We start from the raw sequence: 22,335 nt of genomic DNA, 5'->3' as shown, positions 1-22,335 counted from the left end.
TGATCACTGGTAAGGGTCTGTGTTGAGTTTCTTTCAAATTTGTAACAAGAAAGGTTTATTGTCACCCACAAACAGATAAAAAACACTTTAAATTAATTTAAGTAATTTTAATATTTTGTCCCAGCACATTATAATCTATCATTCTATCAACAATATTGGAAATAACAGCGCATACAGTAGTGTAATTTGTTCATCACAGGCCAATCCACATTGGTCCATTTGTTCATACACATTTGTAAGTTCTCATAAAACTAGTCACAGAGCTGGCAAATTTACAGTACATTTTAAATAATTAATTTTCCACACATGTCTTGCTATGCATTTCAAAATAAACACCATTATACAGTATTATACAGCTACTGTAAACAAATATGGGTGTGGTCATTTTTGCCCCTCAGCTCTTTGCCTGCGGATGAGATCAGAATAATATCCTCCTTTGCTCAGCAGTTCCACATGTGTCCCAGCCTGTAACAAAAAAGAAAAAGGTGTTAGATATAATAAAAATTGATATAACACAATCAACTCAACAAGGAAGCTACCAGTATGTCCATATTTATTACTGAATACTGAAAGAATTCAAAGTACATCTCTGACATTAAAAGCTAGAGTAAATTAGCTGGAGGATTTAAATGGAGGTCAGAGTATGTTCTGAATACTCAGCCTTCTCACCTCCACAATACGACCATTGCTCATCACGCAGATCAAGTCAGCCCTTTGAATGGTGCTTAATCGGTGGGCGATGATGAGCACAGTGCGACCCCTTGTGGCTCTGTCCAGAGCCTCTTGCACCACTCGCTCTGATTCTGCATCCAGAGCACTTGTGGCTTCATCCAGCACCAGAATACTGGGGTTCTTGATCAAAGCGCGGGAAATGGCAATGCGTTGTTTCTGTCCACCTGATAATGTCACACCTCGCTCACCTGGATTTAAAGATCTGGAGTTTAGAATGAACAAGCGGCACCGTTTCTTAACAGTCGTGAAAGCTCAAATGGGAGCACATACCAACCACGGTGTTATAGCCGTCTGGGAAACCCGTGATGAAGCCGTGAGCATTGGCTTGCTTTGCTGCATTAATGACCTCAGCATCTGTAGCCTCAGGCTTCCCAAAACGGATGTTCTCCATGATGGATGATCCAAACAAAACTGGCTCCTAAAAGAAAGGAGAAAGAGGAAAAAAAGAAAGTTGCAGTGAAAATTGTTAGGAACTAATACTTTTTAAAAATTGAACATGAAATGATCAGCAGCCTTGACCTGATTGATGAATCCGATAACTTGGCTCCTGAGCCAGCAAAGGTCAAGTGTTCGAATGTCGAGGCCGTCCAACATGACTACGCCGCTGGTAGGGTCATAGAAACGCTCCAGCAGGGACGCCACTGTGGACTTTCCTACAGGGTTAAACATTTATCAGATGACCCAATATTGTTTCAATGTCGAACAGTTACTAAATGAAATGTCAGAAATTACCTCCTCCAGATTCTCCAACAATGGCGACTGTTTTACTGGGTGGTAGTGTCAAACTGAACCTCTGCAAGACTTGATGGCCTGGTCTTGTTGGATAACTGGAAACATATCAATAGAAAACAATACATCATTCACAAAACATTCTTTTATGTCTGTGCTCTGTTGTAGTTTTAAACTTATATTTGATTTGGAGCTGAATTAGAAGGATTTCAACCTGAACGAGACATTCATGAAGTCCACTCTTCCTGTGAGTGAATGGTATGGAATGCGTCCTCCTCCAGAGAGGGGGATAGTGGGCTGCAAAGCAAGGTATTCAAAAACCCGAGCCCCAGAGCTCATTCCTCTTACCACCTGCGACAAATGTTAAGAGATTGCCAGCAAAATATTTGAGGCATTTGGAAATGTTCACATATTATAATACTCCGGTTTCAAATCTGGTTGGATAATCAGATAATCGTAGTTTTTACTTACTTGACCGAAAAGTATGGAGATACTGGCCAAAGACCTAAACATAAAATGAATGCATGACTTGTAATTAACTACTTTTGAAAGAATACATTTAACAGTAAAAGAGAAATCATCGTGGAGCAAGTTGTGTGTTTTTACCTCTGAACAGTCTGAGAGGCAACCAAAAAGGACATTAGGTCTCCAGGAGACATTTCATTGCTTGAAATTAAAGTTCCTCCAGCAAAAATAGTTCCAAGGACAATGCCTGTATTAACACGACACAAAAACATTAGCATAATGTTGGTAGTTTAACAGCCTGCTAAAAAGTGTGTCAACTAATTAACATTGTAAAAGACACTCACAGTTCAGGGCTATGTTTGACAGCCCTTGGAAAATGGCAATCCCAGTACCAAGATTTTCATTCATTTCACATGATTTGTCAACTTCATATGCATATAACCTGTGTAAAAACATTACGGAAATCAAAACATTGTATCTCTGTCATAGTGCTTTTCTGAAAGTACAAAGGGTAGAAGTATAACAAAAAATATTCTCACTTACTGGAGCTCTCGTTCCTCCATTGCAAAAGCTTTTACTGTGCGGACATTACCAAGTGCCTCATCTGCCACCCCTGTCGCCTTTGCTACCTTGCATTTGACAGCAAGAAGTAAAAACACAGTCAGACAGCAAATTATACTAATTTTGCAAATAATAGCTCATGCAGTGCTTTTTATTGGTTGCTTTGAGTGCCAGTGGTACTAATAAATTAAGCACTGCTGCATTCGTTTACATTTTACTGCATTTCAAAATAGGAGTTCAAACTTAACTAACATCTGCTGGCAGTAATTAGAACAAATCTTGAATTTATTAAGACAGCCGCTATATGCTTATAATACATGAAATATAACATGCATAGTACAACACCTGCTCTTGAGCCAAGCGGGATAGTCTGCGAAGGAATGAGCCAATGAGAGCTCCTGCTCCCACAAGACAGGGGAGGACAAGTACTGTCAAACCTGTGAGTTTTGGAGAAATGACATAGAGGGAGACAAAACATCCGACTGTCTGTGTAATACTCCGCAGACCCTGAAAATATACCAAAAAAGTGCAAAAAAATAAGAATTAGAAGCGTAAAACCAGAAAAACTTTAGTAACAAAATCATCACTGCCGGATCGTTCTTGTGTTATTACCTGAGAAATAACCAGTTTAAAGGATGACTTGAACTCCTGAATGTCAGCAGTCAAACGATTCACCAGCTGCCCGGTTTTATTAGCATCGAAGAAAGCTACGTCTTGTCTGAATTGAAAGAAAGCAAACAAGACAATGTGAACTATGGGAATCCCTGCCAGACAGTGGATGTCATACAGTCAGAGTTACGTGTATTTGGATTATGACACCGTTTTTGCAGTTGTGCTTCTGTACACCGCGACAAAAACTTTAAATTAGACAATCAAAGTGCAGACTTTCAAAACATTAATCAAAGATTTTGCACTAACTGCTTAGAAAGACAATTTTACACATAGTAATTGGATTACTTAAAATGCCCAGTTGCTTTTGATGTTTTGAAAATGGGTCACTGTGTTAGAAAAATGTCTGTAAATAAACATTACAGACATAAATTTGTTAATGCAAATTTCAGTCTGAAGTCTTTATGTTTTGAGTTAAAATCCTCTGTGGGGAGCACTTAGAGCCCAAATTACAAAACTTTTCTCATGGTCTAAACACTTCTGCACCAAACTATACATAACATTTATTGTATACATCGATTTTTTTCCCTTTGTGTCAATATGTATGTATGTACCTCAGTAAGGATGCAAAAAGGGTCTTTCTCATGTCTGCCGCCACTCTTTCCCCCACCCTCGAGAGCAGAACAATGTACCCACTCGTCAACAGTCCCTGCACAAAGGAGGCAATTAAGTACCAGTTAAATAAACAATTTTCATTGAATAGATTAAATAAATAAATTATACAGTGAGATCTTTAAGTGCCAAATGAGTAAGATGAGAGAAAATGTGTGTGTATACGGCTACACAACAATTTAATATAGTTAACTGAAAACGCACTGACTATAGCATTAGAATGACTGCATTATAAAGCTGATAATTGCAAACTTCATGATTGTAGTATTTATTTTGTGCTTGACTCATGTTCACAAGTAAGTTGTGCAACTAGTGAGATTTCATGTGTACTTACCTGGATACCATACAGTCCAAGTAATTTCAGGGCTGGACCTCTTATCTCATGAACATAATTCCCAGTATTTTCTCTCAGGTAGCGTGCCACAACATTTACCAGATCACCGAGCATCAAGGGGATTTGAATGTTCAAGATAGCAGCACCAAAAGCGAGCTGAGGAAAACAGCCCCCCCCCCCCAAAACATCCATTTTAAATGATAAGCATAAATGTCCTAACTGGCTAAAATCTTTTGCTTCACTGACATTCTTGATCAGTAAACAGATTCAGTCTTACCACAACAGCACAGACGAGAGTGAACAGCTGAGGTTTTACAAATTCCCACAGAACGTGCCATTTGAAGTCAGGCACTGGGTTTTTGGCTACAACTTCCACGGGGGTGTTATTATTCACATCTGCCTCACAGTGGGCTACATGGCAAAACAGTCGAGCTGAAACAGTAAGTACTGCTGGTCCCAGGATAAACTTCAAAGCTACTCCCGGGGGTTTCGATGTCCTGGTGGTGGACTGACGGACAGCTCTCTGAGTCAGGCTCCAAATGCGACTGACAGCACCGCCACGCTGCTGTGAGGAGCTGTTTGCATTAGACCCTGGGGATGTGTACCACCTGGATACAGACCAGGACAGAAATAAAATCAGGGAATCAAAATCATGAAGGTTTTGCAACACTAATGTAACAAAAATCCTGGCCGTTATCAGCTACTCAATTTTAATGAATTCGTTCCCCTGTGTTACAGTTGAGTAGCACAAGGAAATGTGGCCCAACTGAAACAACATTTTTGTTTTAAATATATTTTATTGACAACTTCGTATTAATAAAATATACACACACACATATATATATATATATATATATATATATATATATATATATATATATACACACACACACACACACACACACACACATATATAAATTGAGAAATTAATGAGACAGAAAAAAACAAGAAAACAAACAATGTTAAGAGAACCTGTATTTAACAATTATAACGAAGTGGCACTATAATCACAGTTACACAAAAGAAAGCATAAAGTATAAAACCAGTATAAAACTTTCTCTTCAGTTTATATATATATATATATATATATATATATAGTGATAATATGTGCAAATACAACGGATTTGCTCTATTGCGTTAGGATTACGTACGGCTCGTGTTAATAGGTGCGGTGATTACAGCGATTGATGAGCCTTTATCTGCGTGGGAATTTGAGTATAAACCGCAAATTGTTGTTTTTTTCTTCCAAAAGCCAAAGTTTAATTTAACAGAATGCATTTACTTGAGTATGTTAATGCTACTTCACTATTTTTTGGGCAAATGTTGAAGTTTTTATACATTTATCTTACAGTTCAGGAAAAATTCAGGAAAACTAGTCGAAATTTTCAGTTATCTCAAAAGTTAGAAAGAAAAATCTCACATTTGTGTGTTAATGATTTAATATTTTTAAAGTGGTTTTGTTTTGATTTGTTTTACTGTCACAGTACTGCTTTTTTCTAAGAGAAAAGATCTGAATAAGTCTGGCAGTGCTAAAGGAAATCAAAGTAGGTCAAGTGTGACAGTGAGGAGAACCACATATATGGGATTATACAGCTGGTATAATCTACAGGTCGCCTGTCACTGGCTAAATTAGCTACCGGTCACTTTAACCTACCGTGAAAACTTCCATAAGTCTGCACTTTTATTGCACCGGCAGTGCAACGACAATGGCCGCAATGGTGCAGCAGCGATGTTTGCTCTACAACTGAGCAACTGAAGCATCCTTTACTCCTTTTTCAGTGATAATAAACTCATGAGGTCAAAATAATCTTTAAGCTCTACAGTAATCCAGCGAAACTCTGCAGGTTGCCATGTTCAAACTCTCCCAGGATGCATTTCAGCTGGAAAGCTAGGACCGTTGCTTTAAGATGATTTTTTCTTTGTGAAACCCACAAGCAAGACGAATAAATGCTTACTTCACAGCAAGCTATATATCGATATTTGGGACTATTTGGACGACGCTAAAAGCGAAAAAGTCGGACAACAGAGGGTCTGCCATGTGAAAATTATTTAAAAAACTACAATTGCTACTCGGAAATTGCGTCAGTGTGATCAGAAGTGACGTCAAAGTCGTTTTGTTGACATTTGTTAGCGAAAGACAAAAACAGTGCACACGCACAGGTTGATGTATTTTTGGAAATCAAGTAACGGACCGCGGAACCGACCGAAGACAGCCGTGTTGTAACTGAAACGAAGTTGTGTGAGATAAGCGAGCTGTGGTGAAGAGGTGGACACTGAGCAGCAAACACTAAAAAAGGGATAAAGATCAGCAGATGAACCGACGGCAGACGGGAACAAAACAAACCGTGTCACCCTGACTACAAGACTGGCTGAATCATTCACAGGTTAGCCAGCCGCTGCACAGTCATTTGGCTCAGGTAGTAATCTTTTATTAACGTAAGGGACGCTCATTACTAACTATACGGAAGCTTCATGTGCTGAATTGTTAACTCCAACGCAGAATTTTACTTGTCATCATGGTCGTGTAGGGTTACACAAGCGCCGTCCGTTAGTGGAGCAGGTTAGCAGGCTAATGTTAGCTTTAGCTAACCTCCTTTCTTCCTGAAGTGCTCGAGCTGCTAAGTAGCTAGCTGCAGGATGTAGTTGTGGTTGCTAGTCTGCTTTCGTTTCGTATAGTCTTTAGTATAAGTAGCTCGTTAGTTGTGGAGGGGTGACCTGAAGAATGTGAAGCACAATGGCCAACTTTGAAGCTTACCAGGAGTATCAGAGAATTGATGACTACGAGGAGGACTCACCACCAGGAGAGGAGGATTTACTGGTGCACGTGCCTGAGGGCCTAAAAGGTAAACATATTATTATTGCTTACGTTAAAAGTGGTTTCTAATGTATGTTAAAGTTTGTACTTGTTAAGGTTAAAAAGGCTGGCCATCTGCTGACAAATGATGCAACAAAATAAGAGGTTAAGTAAGTTGTAAAAGACTTTCCAATGGTCTCATTTCTGTTTCAGACTCATGGCACCATATCAAGAACCTGGATAACTTCTTTACAAGGATATCCTTTTAAACTCTGTGAACAAACTGGCGAAAGCCAGAATGATCCCTTTTACATCATTTGAATGTCACTTCTGCTGCTGCTGCTATGGGATCAAATATGAATATTTAGACATTGTGTTACACTGATTGTTATCACTTCACTGTGCAGTCAGCTTACTTATAGTGAATGTCCACACCCTAAATACTTATAGTTAAAATAATTGCATACCTGTTGTAGGGCTGTTTAAAATTTTCCTTAACCATGTTGTTCACATATATCACTTTCATCAAAAAAATGGCTTTGCCTGTATGATGTTTTCCGAGTTCTTTGAACTTGCGTAAGTACTGAGTTGCACAGAAATACTCACCATGTTGAGATGGCTAAAATATTGCACCATCATAGCAGGTGATACACATTGAATGCAAAACATTAGGTTGATGTGTGTTTGCAGATCTAAGAGGAAATTTGTTTGGCCTTGTGTATGTGTCTGTGAGTTAAGTGCACCCCAGCCTTTGACGACAATACCCTTTTTTTTTTAAGCAATTCCGTCTCTAAATGTTATTTTGTATCTTTTTTTAATATGGTCATTTATTCTGTTATGACTTTTTCTGTTAGGATTAATCCCTTCACCAGCTGCCATGTTAATGCAACATATTTTTTATACTCCTGCTGTTTGTGCTGCTGCCATGCCTGTATGACATTTGTTATTCCTGGTGTTTATCAGATGGGGCGACTTTACTTAACTACAGTGTGTAGTGTAGTGTATTGTTTATAACCTAATTATTTATAGCAGTTAAACATTAAACACTTTTCATTGTTATCTTTTGGTTTTCTTGGTATTTTCATTAAGTGTGTAACCTAATCACTCTCTTTTTTTTTTTTTTAAATCTCACTCTCACAGTCAGCTATTGTTTGTTGTCACATTCACAACGTTCCTTGTCAACTGCGTGGAATACGATGTCCTGTTTGCCAATCGAGCGGTCAACCACACAGGGCCAATCCAGAACCCTTTGGACCGGAACAAAGTCACACTGCCAGATGCCATCCTACCAACTCAGGAGTGCACTGCAAGGTAATGATGGCATATTACAATCCTACAGACAGTTTAGGTGTCTGAAGGAGATTCGTTTTCTTTTTTTTTTCTGGTGGGAAAAGGATGAGTTGACTTAATCTGACAGAATGTACAGGCATGAAAAGTCATGCACATTCCAGGAAGTTTGATTAGACACTTTGTTCTCAAGCAGAGTCCAGGATTAGAGACAGGCCTTTAGAGGGATGTCATTATTCTGACTTAATACAGTCGCAATTAGACTTTCACACTAAATCTCTTTATGGGCTGTAAACGATTTGGCAAGAGTGCAAGATACAGTCACATACTCTGAGAAAAGAAAAAAAAAAAACTATTTAACTGTAACCAGCATGTTTTCTCCTTTAATCTAGAAATCTGTTAGAACTCACTTGTGTTTGTAATGCAAGGCAATGGTTTGTCATCAGATTAATTAGACTGGTTTCTATATTTCATTCAGTGTTTTTTTTTTTGTGTTTTTTTTTTGTTTTTTTCATTTTTGGTTTAATTCACCCTGAGATTAGTAGCTTCAACATTTCTGCAACTCATGGTTACTTGGAGGGAGGTGTTTGTTTTGAGAGCTCAGCCTGGCTTTGGAGAACAGAGCGATGTAATTGATAGCTATGGTGAGGTACAGCTAGCCAACCGAGATGCTGACAGCTTGGCTGGGACAGCGAGCTGACTACCACATGACACCTCACAAGCTGACTGCAGGAGTAAGCCCCCCACCTACCCCTCCCACTCCTGTGTTGTCACATTTTTTTTTGACAACATGTAGCCTAGACTCAGCTTGACTGCAGCTCAATAGTTGTTTATATCAAAGGCAATGACGTCCGCTTGGATTTCTAATTTGGGAACAACTTGTCCCACAGTTTAGGCTCTCTCTGTCCTCTTCATACCCCATATCTAATTTCCCTCATAAAGCAGCTTTAAAACGCTCGGACTGAAAACAAGATTGTATTTTGTTTAATACATCTGAATGTTAACTCATAAAGAGCTTTTACAGTTGCACTGAAATTTGCTAATGTTTGTTTAGACACATGGGAACATTAAAGGGTTTCCTTAAATTTAGAATAAAATGAGCAGACATCCACCACTGTACTTCAAACACCCCCCCACCAAAAACATGTTAACTGAAGTTTACTAGATTACTCCATCTAAGATCAGCTGTTGCATACTTCATATAAATATTATGTCATTAGATAATGAAGAGCCAACTTAAATTATTAGTAGAGGAGAGGGGAATGTGTGTAGATAGATAGATAGATAGATAGATAGATAGATAGATAGATAGATGAATACTTTATTAATCCCGCAAGGGAAATTGTTGTGTTACAGTGTGTGAATGTGTGTGTGAATGGGTGGATGACAGGTTGTGTAAAGTGCTTTGGGGTCCTTAGGGACTAGAAAAGCGCTATACAAATACAGGCCATTTACCATTACTGCAGCATGATAAAGAGTAAAAATAGTACTGTCTACAATAAATGACAAATAAACAACACAGTTAAAATAAAAGTGCCACAGATGCCCAGTACGGGCCTTATACTGAGATAGTGCAGGGATTTTATACACACAACAGTGATTAAAAAACAAGTAAAAGTATAAATGAAGTTAGTTAAAAACCATAAAGTATGACCGACATTGTGTAAGAGATTTTACAATGACTCTACATTATGTACAGTGTTTACTATGTATGAATTGATACATGAAGTTAGCCATGTTTTAAAGGAGCTTTTGTTTCTGTTCAGGATTCAAGAGAACAGCTGGATCATATTCCTTCTCATTATGGCTGCTATATTCTGGATCTATCGTCTTATTAAGGTCATTTGCAACTTTTTGAACTACTGGGAGATCAGGCAGTTCTACATCAAAGCACTGAAGATCAGAATGGTGAGTGCACCAACTTGAGATGAGTATTAAGGTCATTCAAACAAATTTTTTTGACTCATGTTCATTGGTATGCAGAGAGATGATAAATCTCAGTGTTTTAAATTGTGGCTTTGTCTCAATGTGAGTGGGTTCCTTGTGTCTTTCTCCCAGGATGAACTATGCAACTACACATGGCAGGAAGTCCAAGACCGTCTAATCAGCCTCCAGAGGGAACAGCAAATGTGCATTCACAAGAAAGAGCTGACAGAACTTGATATTTATCACCGGATCCTACGTTTTAAGAACTACATGGTGGCTATGATAAACAAATCCCTGCTGCCGGTGCACCTGCAGCTCCCCCTGCTGGGCAATGTGGTCTTTCTAACCCAGGGTCTGAAGTACAACTTTGAACTCATCCTTTTCTGGGGCCCTGGCTCACTCTTTCAGAATAAGTGGAATCTGCACCCCAAGTACAAGCGCAGTGGAAACCGCCTGGAGCTTGCCCAGCAGCTCAGCAGGGTCATCCTCCTGATGGGTTTGGCCAATTTGCTGCTATGTCCCTTCATCCTAGTGTGGCAGGTGCTCTATGCTTTCTTCAGCTACACAGAAGTGATCCGCAGAGAACCTGGGAGTTTGGGCGCACGTCGATGGTCCCTCTACGGTCGTTTATACCTGCGTCACTTCAATGAGCTGGACCATGAGCTGCACGGGCGTTTGGGTCGTGGCTACAAACCCACTTCCAAGTACATGAACTCGTTTACATCGCCACTGCTGACTGTGATTGCTAAGAACATTGCCTTCTTCTCAGGCTCAGTGCTGGCTGTTCTCATCGTACTTACAGTCTATGATGAGGATGTTCTGACAGTGCAGCACATTCTGACTGCTATTACTGTGCTGGGGGTGACAATAACTATCGCAAGGTGAGTCCTCAAAGCAAGCCCACCCAGTCAGTCATCAAAAAACAACTACAATATACACTGTTACAAATTATTTGTCTATTTTTATTTCATTTATTCAGCTGAAAGCTAATCAGTGAAGTAATTCTTTAAATAACTCACATTAAAACTATGAGCAAGTATTAGATATTCTTCATCAGGTACTCCCATCTGAATTTTTAACTTTTTATGATAAAGCTTTTCTCTTTTGCTTATCCATTTGTCTCATATGTGCAGGTAATGCACAGCTGTAATGCTGACATTTTGTACCTGTCCCACGCCAGGTCTTTCATCCCAGATGAGCATATGGCGTGGTGTCCAGAACAGCTGCTGCAGTGTGTGCTGGCACACATTCACTATATGCCAGACCACTGGAGGGGCAACGCTAACAAGAGTGAGACCCGTGACGAGGTGGCACAGCTGTTCCAGTACAAAGCGGTGAGGAATGCAGAAACTCAGTGGATAGGAACACACTTGTCACACTCAAGTCAGACTGAAATTATGTGCTTGTTCTGGCTGTGATGAGGGTTTTTAATCTAGGACCTGGGTAATGCTAAAACTGTCAGATTGGTCACAGTCATATTTTTATAGGGTGTACATAAAATAAAACGTACAGAACCAGAAATTCATGTCATCTCTGTCCACTCAGGTGTTCATCTTGGAGGAGTTGCTCAGTCCTATTGTCACACCCTTCATTCTCATCTTCCTCTTGAGAAACAAGTCTCTAGAAATAATTGACTTCTTCAGGAACTTCACCGTGGAGGTCGTTGGAGTTGGTGACATCTGTTCCTTTGCCCAGATGGACATCAGACGCCATGGAAACCCAACAGTAAGACCCATTCCTTTTGTCTGGCAGGAGTGAATGAACAAATGTCTCAGTGAATGAAGACTGTGGAAAAAAAATGATATCAAAAAGGTGATCTGTCTATTGATGTTTTTTCAGTGGCTGTCAGAAGGACAGACAGAGGCATCTGTGTACCAGCAGGCTGAAAATGGCAAAACGGAGCTGTCCCTCATGCATTTCACCATAAAGAATCCACGGTGGCAGCCCCCTCAGGAGAGCTCAGTGTTTATCAGCCATTTAAAGGAGAAGGTGCACCATGATGCACAGGCCGGCCCCTCCACTCAGCTGCTGCTCTCAGAGGCGCCTCTCTGCACCTCGCTGCAGTCCAACGAGTCTGGCACTGGGGTAGGAACCAAGTCGATAACACAAACAGCAAGAACTACTTATTTGCTCAAAAATGATATAGGCAGCTAATGTACAAAGAAAACTCAGTAATGCAGTCATCCCTTTCCATTAGGATCATCAGTTTTTCCCTATAAATACTTAATGCCTAAACTACTAGAAATTTGATTACTGATAATGGCTTCATTATGAAATATATTGTTGTAATTTCTATTCTCATTAATTTTTTTCCTTTATTTTTTTGTAACTTTCTGACATTTGTTGTTTCCAGGCTGATAATCTTTTGGCCAGTGTCCTGGCTCACCCTGTTATAACTGCATCTGGACTGCAAGGGCGAGACCATCGACTCATCCCACCGAGCACCGCTGCTTCTGCTGCAGCCAGCGTTCTCGCCTCTTTGTCCACGTCTCAGCTCGCGCATACCAGTCGTGGCCGGTCACACGGCCTCCTGCCCTCCTCCGTCCACCCTGAGACTACCATGTACCACAGTGAGCGCACCGTAATTGACAGGTATTTTCCAATATTACATTTTATATACTTCTATTCTGAGCTTATTTATAACAAAACAATACCAAACAAAATCCAAATGCTTGTTGAAAAAAAAGTGTTTGGCTTTTTTCCCAGTATGTCTAACAGTGACTCTCGTGTCCGGAGCAATGCACTGCAGTCAGAGTTTGCCTCAGCCGAGATGAGTCTCCATGCCATCTACATGCATGAGGTAATTTCCTGTTCATGAACTATAGCCTCTCAAACGTGTGTGTGTGTGTGTGTGTGTGTGTGTGTGTGTGTGTGTGTGTGTGTGTGTGTGTGTGTGTGTGTGTGTGTGTGTGTGTGTGTGTGTGTGTGTGTGTGTGTGTGTGTGTGTCCAATGTCCCTTTTTTTTTCCTCCAAAATTTTAGGTGCTATTTTTGCACATAGACATGCACAAACATGCAAATCTTTACTTTGGTCTCTCATGTATCATCGTAGCTTCAGTTCATGGTTTCATTTTTAGTATTGCTTAAAAGATTTAATGCTCGAAAGGCACATTTTGAGCCAGAGTAATGCTTTTAGTATCTTTTGTAGGTACCATAAGTTTAGCACCCGTTTCTGCTGCACACTGAAAACTGTTTGTCTCTTCAGCTCCACCAGCAGAGCTCCCACCCACCAAGAACTTCAGGCCAGTGGCATAATCCAGTGCCAATGAGAGATCTGCACACACACACTGGTAAATGAAAGTGTTGATTTTTAAGAACCTGTTATTTTTAATTCAGCCAAAGATTATGAATATTAGTTTGCAGAGGACTTTTATAAATATTGTTGGTGTCAGTTCAGAATCAAATGAATGTGACAAAAATTCTTGTTGTGCTGAAATCCTGGTTCTGATGTGGATACCCTGATATTACAAATCATTAGACAGCAAACCAATAGATATTATACCCTTATTCTCAGGTTACCAGGCACACAGCGGCCTCAGTTCCAGCATTTCTGTGCCCACCACTGTCCATCTTGGTGGCTGGCAAGAGGTAGAAGAAGATGAAGAAGACGATCAGGAGATTAATAGTGGATCTACTCCAAAACAGGGCACTGGGGGTAGTTGTTGAAGTGCCTTTTGTCATAAGGTATACGCTCTCATTTCAATGCTCTGTGGTTCTGTATTTTTGGGCATTGTTTGTCCTGAAGCTACAAAGCCGTGATCATTTCTCTTCTTCTTTTTTTGTGTTTTTGTTTTCTTTTGTTTTGTTTTTTAGTGTTTACATTTTACTTTCTTCAACGAAAGTTGTGGCCTTAGATGATCTTCATGGAGAATTTAGCATGGACCTTTAATACACCATTCAGCGTTTTTAGGAGGGACTAATTGAATAACCACAGTCTCTGCACCTCTACGCCTCATCCTGTCATATCAGGCAGACTATGGCATCAGGGAAACCATATGTCTTCCGTCCACATTGTCACAATTTTCTTATCAACTTGTAGGAACTTTTCCCGAAGCTCGTATGACAGAAAGATCGATGAGGTGTAGGGTAATCATAGATCCACCGTGCGACGATGGGCGCGAAACGCGAAAGGTTCATCACAACTTCTGCTGCGCACAAATCGAGTATTTGAGCATCACAGGGTATTACGGTGCAAGTATAATTTAAGTTTTCCACAGAATAGTGTCTCAATCTGTGCCACAGCATGAAGTCTTCAAATTGTATCTTGTTTGCCTGAACAATTTTAGTCATCTGGGGGGAAAAAAAAGCATTTCAGAGTTGTGCTATTTGACTCTTGTAAAATGTAAATACACTTTTGCATCTTGCTTGTTCCTTCAAAGGTCACATTTTTACTACTAGATCCAATTCCTGCAAAATATACCAAGTATTGAAATGATTCAAAAGTTCACTATATACAGTAGCCGCACTGCTAAAACACTATGTGTATCTGGGAGTTCCTTGAGCCTAAGCATGCACATGGTTTGATGCTGCTGTCTGTGTTTAGTGGTCCTAAATGCAGATTTTTGTTCAGTGTTGTTGTTTCTGCGGCTCATCTGTCAAGACAGTTGCTTTTCCTCAAAAGCAGAGCCGTAGTAATGGGCACCAAGTACACTTGTCTTAGAAATCCCAATGCAGATAGAAGATGTAATTGAAATCTGTTTAAGCTGGACAGAGCCAGCGTTATGCCTTAACACCGATGTAAAAACATGTATTTAAATCCTAGTTTTCCGCATTACCTCAGTTGTGGAGGAGAAAAAACGAATACACAAATCGATACCTCTGTAGTGTATTTACTCTTGTGTAAATATTTATTATACATAAACGTTTTTTTTCATTCTAGAGGTGCATCTTTCGACTGCATTTTGATTTTAATGGCAGGTGTAGGTGGAAACCATTTTTAAAAGAACAAAACAGTAAGGTGTTACTTTTTTCAAATACTTTGTGTGCTTGTTACCATTTTTTGTGCTTTCCCTCAAACTGATCATATAAAAATGGAACTTCATCATAAGGGCTGATTTCAGAGTGCGTGCTAAGGACGGCAATTCTGCTAAGACTTTATTTTTCCAAAGTAAGATCATTATATATATTTATTTCCCTACATATGTAATTGATACAGGTATATAGAGAGATATAATTTATTTAGGAAAAAAAAATTAAACAATCATAAACTTTTACGAATGGAGGTGGTGTGTGGCCCCTCTTACAATGTGGTTTTTGTCTTTAATTTTGGTGTTATTGCAAAGATGCCATGCCCAGCGGCAAGATGGTGAATGCAATTGCCGGTAAACCCTGAAATAAACTGGGACAAAATCTCATAGTTGATCTAGTGATGACAATATCAACCCAGTTTTATTGCATTCTGCAAAGGAATATAAATTGAGCCCTCCACCTCTATAAGACTTCAGAGTGTGTCCTAACCCTCTCGTGTGTTTAGAAGTTGTTTCACTCTCACGTTGAGCGTGCATGCGTCTGTGGAGGGAATGCATTTTAACATCTGCGTAATTATGCTAACACTTTTGCACTGATTGAAAAGCATTTTTAATGTGTGTGTGTGTGTGTGTGTGTGTGTACTTGCATCCTGATTTAACTTTATAGATGAGCATTGCATCAGCCTGTCTTGTGTTGTCATTTGTCCTCAGCAGACTATAAGGAAACACTGTGGCCAAGCACATAATGTTTTTTTGCTGGGTTTTTTGTTTTGTTTGTTTTTTGTTTTTTCTTCTGCCGCTGGTCAGTAAATGTCTGTTTCCCTCACACGGCCTTAAATGTGCTTACACGCATTTCTTGTGGTCGCAGTTCATTTGTGGTGTTTTTTTCCATATGAGATGAGTTTGTGTTGTAGAGACACTGGAGCTCAGCTTTGAACACAGAGTTTTGATAGTCTCCACATTTACACGCCATGGTAGTGTCTAATGTTAGTCGTTTTATTATAAGCAGTGCCTTGGTAATAAGGATTAGCATTTGCTCTTTTTAGAAGCCGTCTCATGTTAACCAACAGATTTGCTTTCACATATTTACCAGCACATAGGATGTACAGTATTTTTGATTTCCATGCCATTGTGTATAGCATCGAGTGCATATAGTGAAACTGTGGATGTGTCTTGTTAGCTGACAGGTCAGTCTGTTGTATCTGACAGTGTATCTTTTGTCATGGGACTGCGCTGTCTTTAACATCCTGAAGAAACGGGAGCATGCCATTATGGCAAACCTTCTGATCATACTATGGTTTCTTATCCACTATATAGACCAGTCGAAGGATCACAGTGACTGGAACAAGGTGCTATGTTTTCATCCTGAAATGGTGAATTTGTTTTCTTCTTCTTCTTCTTCTTCTTGTCTGTATGTTTTTGTTCTGTAAATTGAGCAGCATTAGCTGAAATATGAAACATGCCAAAAGAACTTGTTTTCAGCACAGCTTTACAGTACGTGTTGTTTTCAGAGACTGAGTAGAGAGGCAAATACATCTAATTTTGAGTGTATTTAATCGTTCTGTGTGTGGTTGATTATGTAATGTTTATTTAAAATAAAAAAGAATAAAGTTTAATTTTCTTTGTTTTTGTTTTTGCTGTTGCTTGGAAGTAGTTTTTCATGTAACTTAACTTGTAAAAACTTAAATACTTAAACAACTCGATTCTTTACCCTCACATTTTCCAACCAAAGGAGTCTACTGTGTTTTCCATTTGTTTGGTTAAATAATAACTGTAGACAAGAGACATTATAGATAGATAGATAGATAGATAGATAGATAGATAGATAGATAGATAGATAGATAGATGCCTAGAAGTTTGAACTATAACACCTAAATCTATATAACAATAAAAAAGAAAGTATTTAGTGAACAGCTTCTGAATGAATATAAAGGTTTTATACAGACTTATTCACATTTTGTTACTACTGTCATATATATGTTTTCCGTACTTTTGTCCTTTGTCTCTTTCTCCCCTTTGACTTGCTCTATGACTCTTTCTAACCAGTTGATTCTGCTCACAGTCTTGTTGGAACTTATGAAGGAATAGCACATATACATGGTCCATTGATTAAACGTCATTTTACATCATACAGCATCAACAGCTGCATAAATCGCATTCAGTGACCCTCATTTCTAGAAGAGCTCAGTGGCAGTGTTAGGGTAACCTGTTGATCAAGTCTTTTTTTTTTGTAAATCAGGACTTTTCGTATGGAATAATTAAGGTGAGTTGTTTTCTTTAACAGCACCTCACTGCCACGTGTTCCCACTATTGTCCTGTGCTTGCTATAATACTGTAAATACTATCAAGACTGTAAATAAAGATGTGCTTCTTTTTTGCTAGTTTGTCTCATTTTTTATTTAATTGTTTTATTTCAAACATATAAGTAATATTAAAAAAAAATATTGGATACAAAAAAAAGGAATCGCTCTACCATACAATTTACATGCTTCAAAAGGGGTAGGATGAAGCTTACGCCTACTTGATCCTGCCCACCTTATTGCTTGTTTTTAATGTTGTCCAAGCCCCTTGAGTGTTTTGGGGAGGACATGCCTGCCATCTGCTGTTCAGTCTTAGTAATCTTAATCTTTGGTAGAACTATGTGCTGCAGTCCATTTTATTAGTGGCTTTCTACTGTGAACATTGTCTGCTGTTCTTATTATATTTGATATTAATGCTCTTAACTGTATTATTTTATTGTTTTTTTGTAAAGCACTTTGGTATGCCTAGGCTTTTAATGTGCTCTATAAATAAAGGTTGTTGTTGTTGTTGTTGTAAAATTTGTCTCACTTGTCATCTGCCATCGTTTCACCTCTCATCCGAGAAGCTTCTTCAGTTCTGAAGAAGCTTCTCGGATGAGAGGTGAAACGTCTTCAAGCAACTTAAAGAAGTCTTTTATTTGCAAGCTCCTTTGATTGTCATCTGCCATGTAACTGTTCTTAAGGTAACACCCATGTGTTTCAAGCTGTGAACATGATACAGCTATGACCTTATTCTCGAAATGGCTGTGAGGTCAAGTGGAAGGCCACGGAGACCGGACTGGAGAGTATGCATTGCTTCCATTTAGCAAAAAAAAAAAGAAAAGTCTCATTACAAAGACATGTTTTACTTAGTGTTTAATATTTAGGTTGCTAAATTATAGCCAGGCTGTTGGCAGGTGCCATGAGAGGGTGGTTACTGTCTGCAAGTGAGTTTTAAACATTTACCAAAAAGTTGCAGAAATATGTCGTGGTGTTGTTTTGGTATATTAAGTGATTTGAAATCAAGGAACCTAGCCTGTGCTAATTTGTGACACAGTACCGCAGTAGAAGGTTTGGACGTATTTCATGCCAACACAGAGGATAGCATTATCTAAACTATTTTCTTCCTCAGTACACATACTCTAGTTAGAGTATGGAAACTAAACACAGTGGCCAGGAGAGGATGAAGCAGAGGAAAGCAGCAACAGTGGATTACCGTCTGCTAGAGTTTCTGGGAGTTTAAATCAGGGTCCAGGCTACCTGCTGCTGTCAGTCACTGGCACTGGGGGGAAAGCCCGCACTGGAAGAGTAAGAAAATAACATGGAAGCCAAAGTTTGGGGACAAAAGGGTTAACACTGGCTTTAGTCACTTCAAGTAGAATGATTTTTTCCTAAAAGGAAATTGAGAGTCTATATTAAAAATGTGCACTGCAACCTGAGGTTTGTTGCCATGCTTTATCAAGTGATTTAATCAAAGTGAATACTTCACTAAGGATACATTTAAAGTATTACTGTATTCTAGTCCTTTCCACAATATGGACAATATGAAGTCATAACTTCATTCTGGCCCTGATGAGCTGGGGACAGCAGCTGTCACAGTGGATGTTGTGGAAAACAGTCTGCTGCAAGCTCAGTCAACCTCTCAGCCTAATCATAAGCAGATTAAGTGGATTTATTATTCACTACAACTACTGCAAATGAATGAACTATCAAGAGAGGCAGACTGATAGATTTATGTTTTTGTTCAGAGATCAGAGCGGGGTTTAATTCTATAAATAAGCAGAAGAATGAGGAAGCTGTTTGTGCCTTTGTCACCACTGCAAATGTTCAATGATATCAGAGTGCAGGCTGGATTCTGTTACTGGTAATATGATGACAGGGACTGGATTTGTGATGCAGTATCTAATGATGTCTTGGTGTTAATTACCTTCACATTTAACCTGGCACATCTTGAGCTGTTGTAAGCTGAGGTAAACTTTCATTAAGTAGAGACAGAGGTGGCAAGAGATTGATTTGAGCATCTCAGATTTGCACATCTAAGAAAGTCTGAAACAAGTGAACAACAACAAGCCAAGAAGTGGAGGTTCAGTTTTGTTTGCAGCTCTGTTAAGTCTTCAAATCATGAATAATCCCCTACGGGACATAGTTTTCAGAATTATACCCTGCCTGTGAATTTGTGTCAATTACCTTGACTATCCAAGTACAGAACTTAAATCAAACTCATTTTACATGTACTTTTAAGTGAAAAATCTTAAAGGAAACTCATCTTTCTGTCAGGATAAAGAAGTTTAACTGAACATTCAATCCTTGAGATATCTTAATAGGAGAAAAAAGAAGCAGAATTTGGATTTAAAAGTACAAAAATGTGTAAAGTTATTTAATTACTTAAAAGAATAAAACTCTATCTGTTACTTCATTACATGAATAGACATGGGGGAATTTTTTGTTTCGGAGTAGTAAAATCTCTAAAACCACGAAAATACAGTAAGTCCAAAATATATGCCCTCCTTTACATTGGAGGGGATAATTGACAAGTTTTGAATACAGTTAAAATGATATTAAAACAGAAGTAGTTAATAGGTGTTTAAACTTGTGTGGTAAAAAAAAACTTTTTTGTGGGCCGATTTACATGAGCCTGATTCTGCTGGCAGGGGCAGAACCAGAATTTGTTTATAGGCTTGACTATGGGGGGGGGCACTAAAATCTTGGGGTGGCAAACCCAAAAAAAAAAACATGAACAGTGCAGCATGTGATGATGGGAAATGTGAGGGATATATAAAGTGACACCTGGGTGAGGGCGGGGAGGGGGGGGGGGGGCGTGGGGGCACGGCTCTCCCTTGGTAGCGCCCCTGTCTGCCAGAGGTTTCTAACTGTTAAAAGGGAGTTTTTCCTTCCCGCTGTCGCCAAGGTGCTTGCTCATTGGGTGGGTCGTATTATTGTTGGGTCTTTAACTTATAATATTAAGCGCCTTGAGGCGACTGATATATAACTAAACCTGAACTGAACTGAAACTCAATAAACTGCTCCTGCTTGACGCGTCCACACGCGGCACATTTACACCTAGTATGAGTTGTTTATGACTTGTGTCCGTATTGCCGTCTCCAGCCTGCAGCAGCAGCAACCCAGCAGAAGCCAGGCCAGCCTGCTCTCCTTCCCGAAGCCACCATCAGGCTATCTCCAAATGACAGGTCTATTTTGGAAAGGAGGCTGCGCCAAAATAGGCACGTCAGCTATGTGGCATCATGAGGCACCAGAGAAGAAAGAAAACGTAAGTCTGCTCAACCGCCCACTGCAGGAGACGGGGGGATGTTTCACTATCTTGGATTTACAACCATTTTGAAATATATTTGAGGTCAAAGAAGACTTTTTCTTGCCCCCCATGTGGAGCCCCTGAACGCTGTTGGAGAGGGCCATCATCCGGAAATCCTGACGGGCTATTGATTGTTTGGCCCACATGATTCAGCGCCTGAATTTCCTGAGCGGTTAAGGACTCAAGGTGAAGAAGCAGTAACACAACAGTTAACTCATTTTCTTACAGTAAAGTTTACATAGGAACTTGGTCGAAGTTAGAATTTCTTTTCCTTTTTTTGTTGGTTAATTTGAGCTTAGGTGCAGCTCAAAGAGGTAGATAGCTGTCATTTTTCACCTGTGACTATTACAGGGGCGGATTTGAGTTCATTAGCTAACCGCATCATCCAGCTGAAGTTTCTGTTATATTTAAGTAAACACAAGCTCCTTTGTCGAATTTTTTCCGTGATTTTTTTTAGTCGTTCATTAAATTCCAGTGTCTTTTTTTACGAGTTTTCCTCAGCTGGTAGAAAACGGACAGTGCTAGAAATGAAGTATGTTTGTGAAGTGGGAGCTTTATCAAACAGCTGATGTCCCTTTCGCTTCTACAAATGGCAATGGACAGAGACGGAGTCTGACAGCTGAGGTTATTTTTGGGACATGCAGTTAAAGCGGCGGAGGTGACAAAGCTGGTAAATGTCACTGTTTGAAAGACACATAAGCGCTCTTTCTGACCTTGTTGTGAGGGAATTTGTTTGCTATTTAGCTTCTTTCCCTTTGAATAGGTCTTTGTATTGATGAATGTCCGCTGCGGCAGGTCAAGGATATGTTGACTGATATATAGCTACTGTAACTGTCAGCTATAAATATGCCACCCTAACTCTGGATTTATGTCTATTTTCATAGCATAACATATTTTAGAGAACACATAGCAGAAGGCCAGATTTTACAATGGGTTTGTGTAAAGTTGACAGGTGTTTGTGGAGGAATATGATCTACAGGAAATAATAGTAAATGTATTTATTTTTTCTTGATATAGTTTTGTAATTTTTACATTTGTACTTCCTGGTTTATTTATACTTGCAGTTGAAGATTGGTGTTTTTAATAAAGGTTATTAAACTTGTACATATATAAAATCAGTTTTGTATTTATTTATTTAATATTTTTATTGTTTCAATTACTTTATTTGTACCCATGGGTAGATTTGGTCTGGAGTAGAGAGTCATCCATCTTCCATCCATGTTTGTCAGTGCAAACACAGAAAATATATAAGCTTAATAAAAAATACTGAAGAAATAATTATACTATAATTACAGAGAATTCACTTGGCATCATGTAGGATAGCAACGCTATGCTCGGTTAATCTGAGTAATGGCTGCTGGAACAAAGTTGTTTTGTAAACCGTATTGTTTTGCACTTTGGGACGAGAAGCTGAAAGTCACTATGCAAAGGGAGCAAATTGTCCAGTAAAATCATGCCCAGCAGACACTATAATTGTGGTGTACAGTGATGCTGAGCTCAGCCGTGGCTCACCAATCTGCCCTTTCTGTCCTTCACAGATAAATATCAGTTCAATTCAATTTTATATACATAGCACCAAATCACAGCAACAGTCACCTCAAAGTGTTTTATACTGTAAAGACTCTACAGTAATAGAGAGAAAACCCCAACAATCAGATGCCTCCCTATGAG

At 39.2% G+C, this 22,335-nt stretch overlaps 3 protein-coding genes across 3 annotated transcripts in view; 2 read left to right on the top strand and 1 right to left on the bottom strand.

Moving 5' to 3' along the window:
• Positions 1–92: 92 nt before the first annotated feature.
• abcb8 (ATP-binding cassette, sub-family B (MDR/TAP), member 8) lies at positions 93–6,409 on the bottom strand. The gene is made up of 16 exons (XM_086270691.1): positions 5,757–6,409; positions 4,380–4,710; positions 4,103–4,258; positions 3,711–3,805; positions 3,100–3,205; positions 2,833–2,994; positions 2,470–2,555; positions 2,271–2,368; positions 2,068–2,173; positions 1,933–1,966; positions 1,676–1,812; positions 1,465–1,559; positions 1,252–1,385; positions 1,003–1,150; positions 670–920; positions 93–465 (listed from the first exon to the last, which is right to left on the bottom strand). The coding sequence occupies exons 1-16, from the start codon at positions 5,861–5,863 to the stop codon at positions 382–384; spliced, it is 2,130 nt and encodes a 709-aa protein (XP_086126817.1). The 5' UTR covers positions 5,864–6,409; the 3' UTR covers positions 93–381.
• atg9b (autophagy related 9B) lies at positions 6,003–16,700 on the top strand. The gene is made up of 14 exons (XM_086270690.1): positions 6,003–6,945; positions 7,110–7,157; positions 7,412–7,472; positions 8,037–8,207; positions 9,950–10,091; positions 10,242–10,990; positions 11,290–11,443; positions 11,655–11,834; positions 11,949–12,194; positions 12,463–12,701; positions 12,816–12,909; positions 13,314–13,398; positions 13,623–13,792; positions 13,922–16,700. Exons 1-13 carry the CDS (start codon positions 6,837–6,839, stop codon positions 13,772–13,774), a joined length of 2,430 nt encoding a protein of 809 aa, XP_086126816.1. The 5' UTR covers positions 6,003–6,836; the 3' UTR covers positions 13,775–13,792; positions 13,922–16,700.
• A 3,847-nt stretch (positions 16,701–20,547) lies between these two features.
• obscnb (obscurin, cytoskeletal calmodulin and titin-interacting RhoGEF b) overlaps positions 20,548–22,335 on the top strand; it is a 65,255-nt gene continuing 63,467 nt past the window's right edge. The window contains exon 1 of the mRNA XM_086273535.1: positions 20,548–20,850. The gene's annotated coding sequence lies outside the window, so the exon portion shown is untranslated. The remainder of the gene's footprint in view (positions 20,851–22,335) is intronic.

Source organism: Aulonocara sp. 'chitande type north' Nkhata Bay, linkage group LG18 (assembly GCF_057382095.1).
Source record: "Aulonocara sp. 'chitande type north' Nkhata Bay isolate Kocher_YH1m ecotype deep benthic linkage group LG18, A_spYH_male_GT1.1, whole genome shotgun sequence".
NCBI lineage: Eukaryota > Metazoa > Chordata > Actinopteri > Cichliformes > Cichlidae > Aulonocara > Aulonocara sp. 'chitande type north' Nkhata Bay.
This window is presented reverse-complemented; position numbering and strand designations above follow the sequence as displayed.

Excerpts from the sequence above, each read along its gene's own strand:
- abcb8 (XM_086270691.1), bottom strand. The coding sequence starts at position 5,863 with ATGCTTCAGTTGCTCAGTTGTAGAGCAAACATCGCTGCTGCACCATTG. Across the intron at positions 1,151-1,251 it reads TTATCGGATTCATCAATCAG|GAGCCAGTTTTGTTTGGATC; the intron begins GTCAAGGCTGCT and ends CCTTTCTTTTAG. Across the intron at positions 921-1,002 it reads CGGCTATAACACCGTGGTTG|GTGAGCGAGGTGTGACATTA; the intron begins GTATGTGCTCCC and ends CTTTAAATCCAG.
- atg9b (XM_086270690.1), top strand. The coding sequence starts at position 6,837 with ATGGCCAACTTTGAAGCTTACCAGGAGTATCAGAGAATTGATGACTAC. Across the intron at positions 10,092-10,241 it reads AAGCACTGAAGATCAGAATG|GATGAACTATGCAACTACAC; the intron begins GTGAGTGCACCA and ends TCTTTCTCCCAG. Across the intron at positions 13,399-13,622 it reads AGATCTGCACACACACACTG|GTTACCAGGCACACAGCGGC; the intron begins GTAAATGAAAGT and ends CCTTATTCTCAG.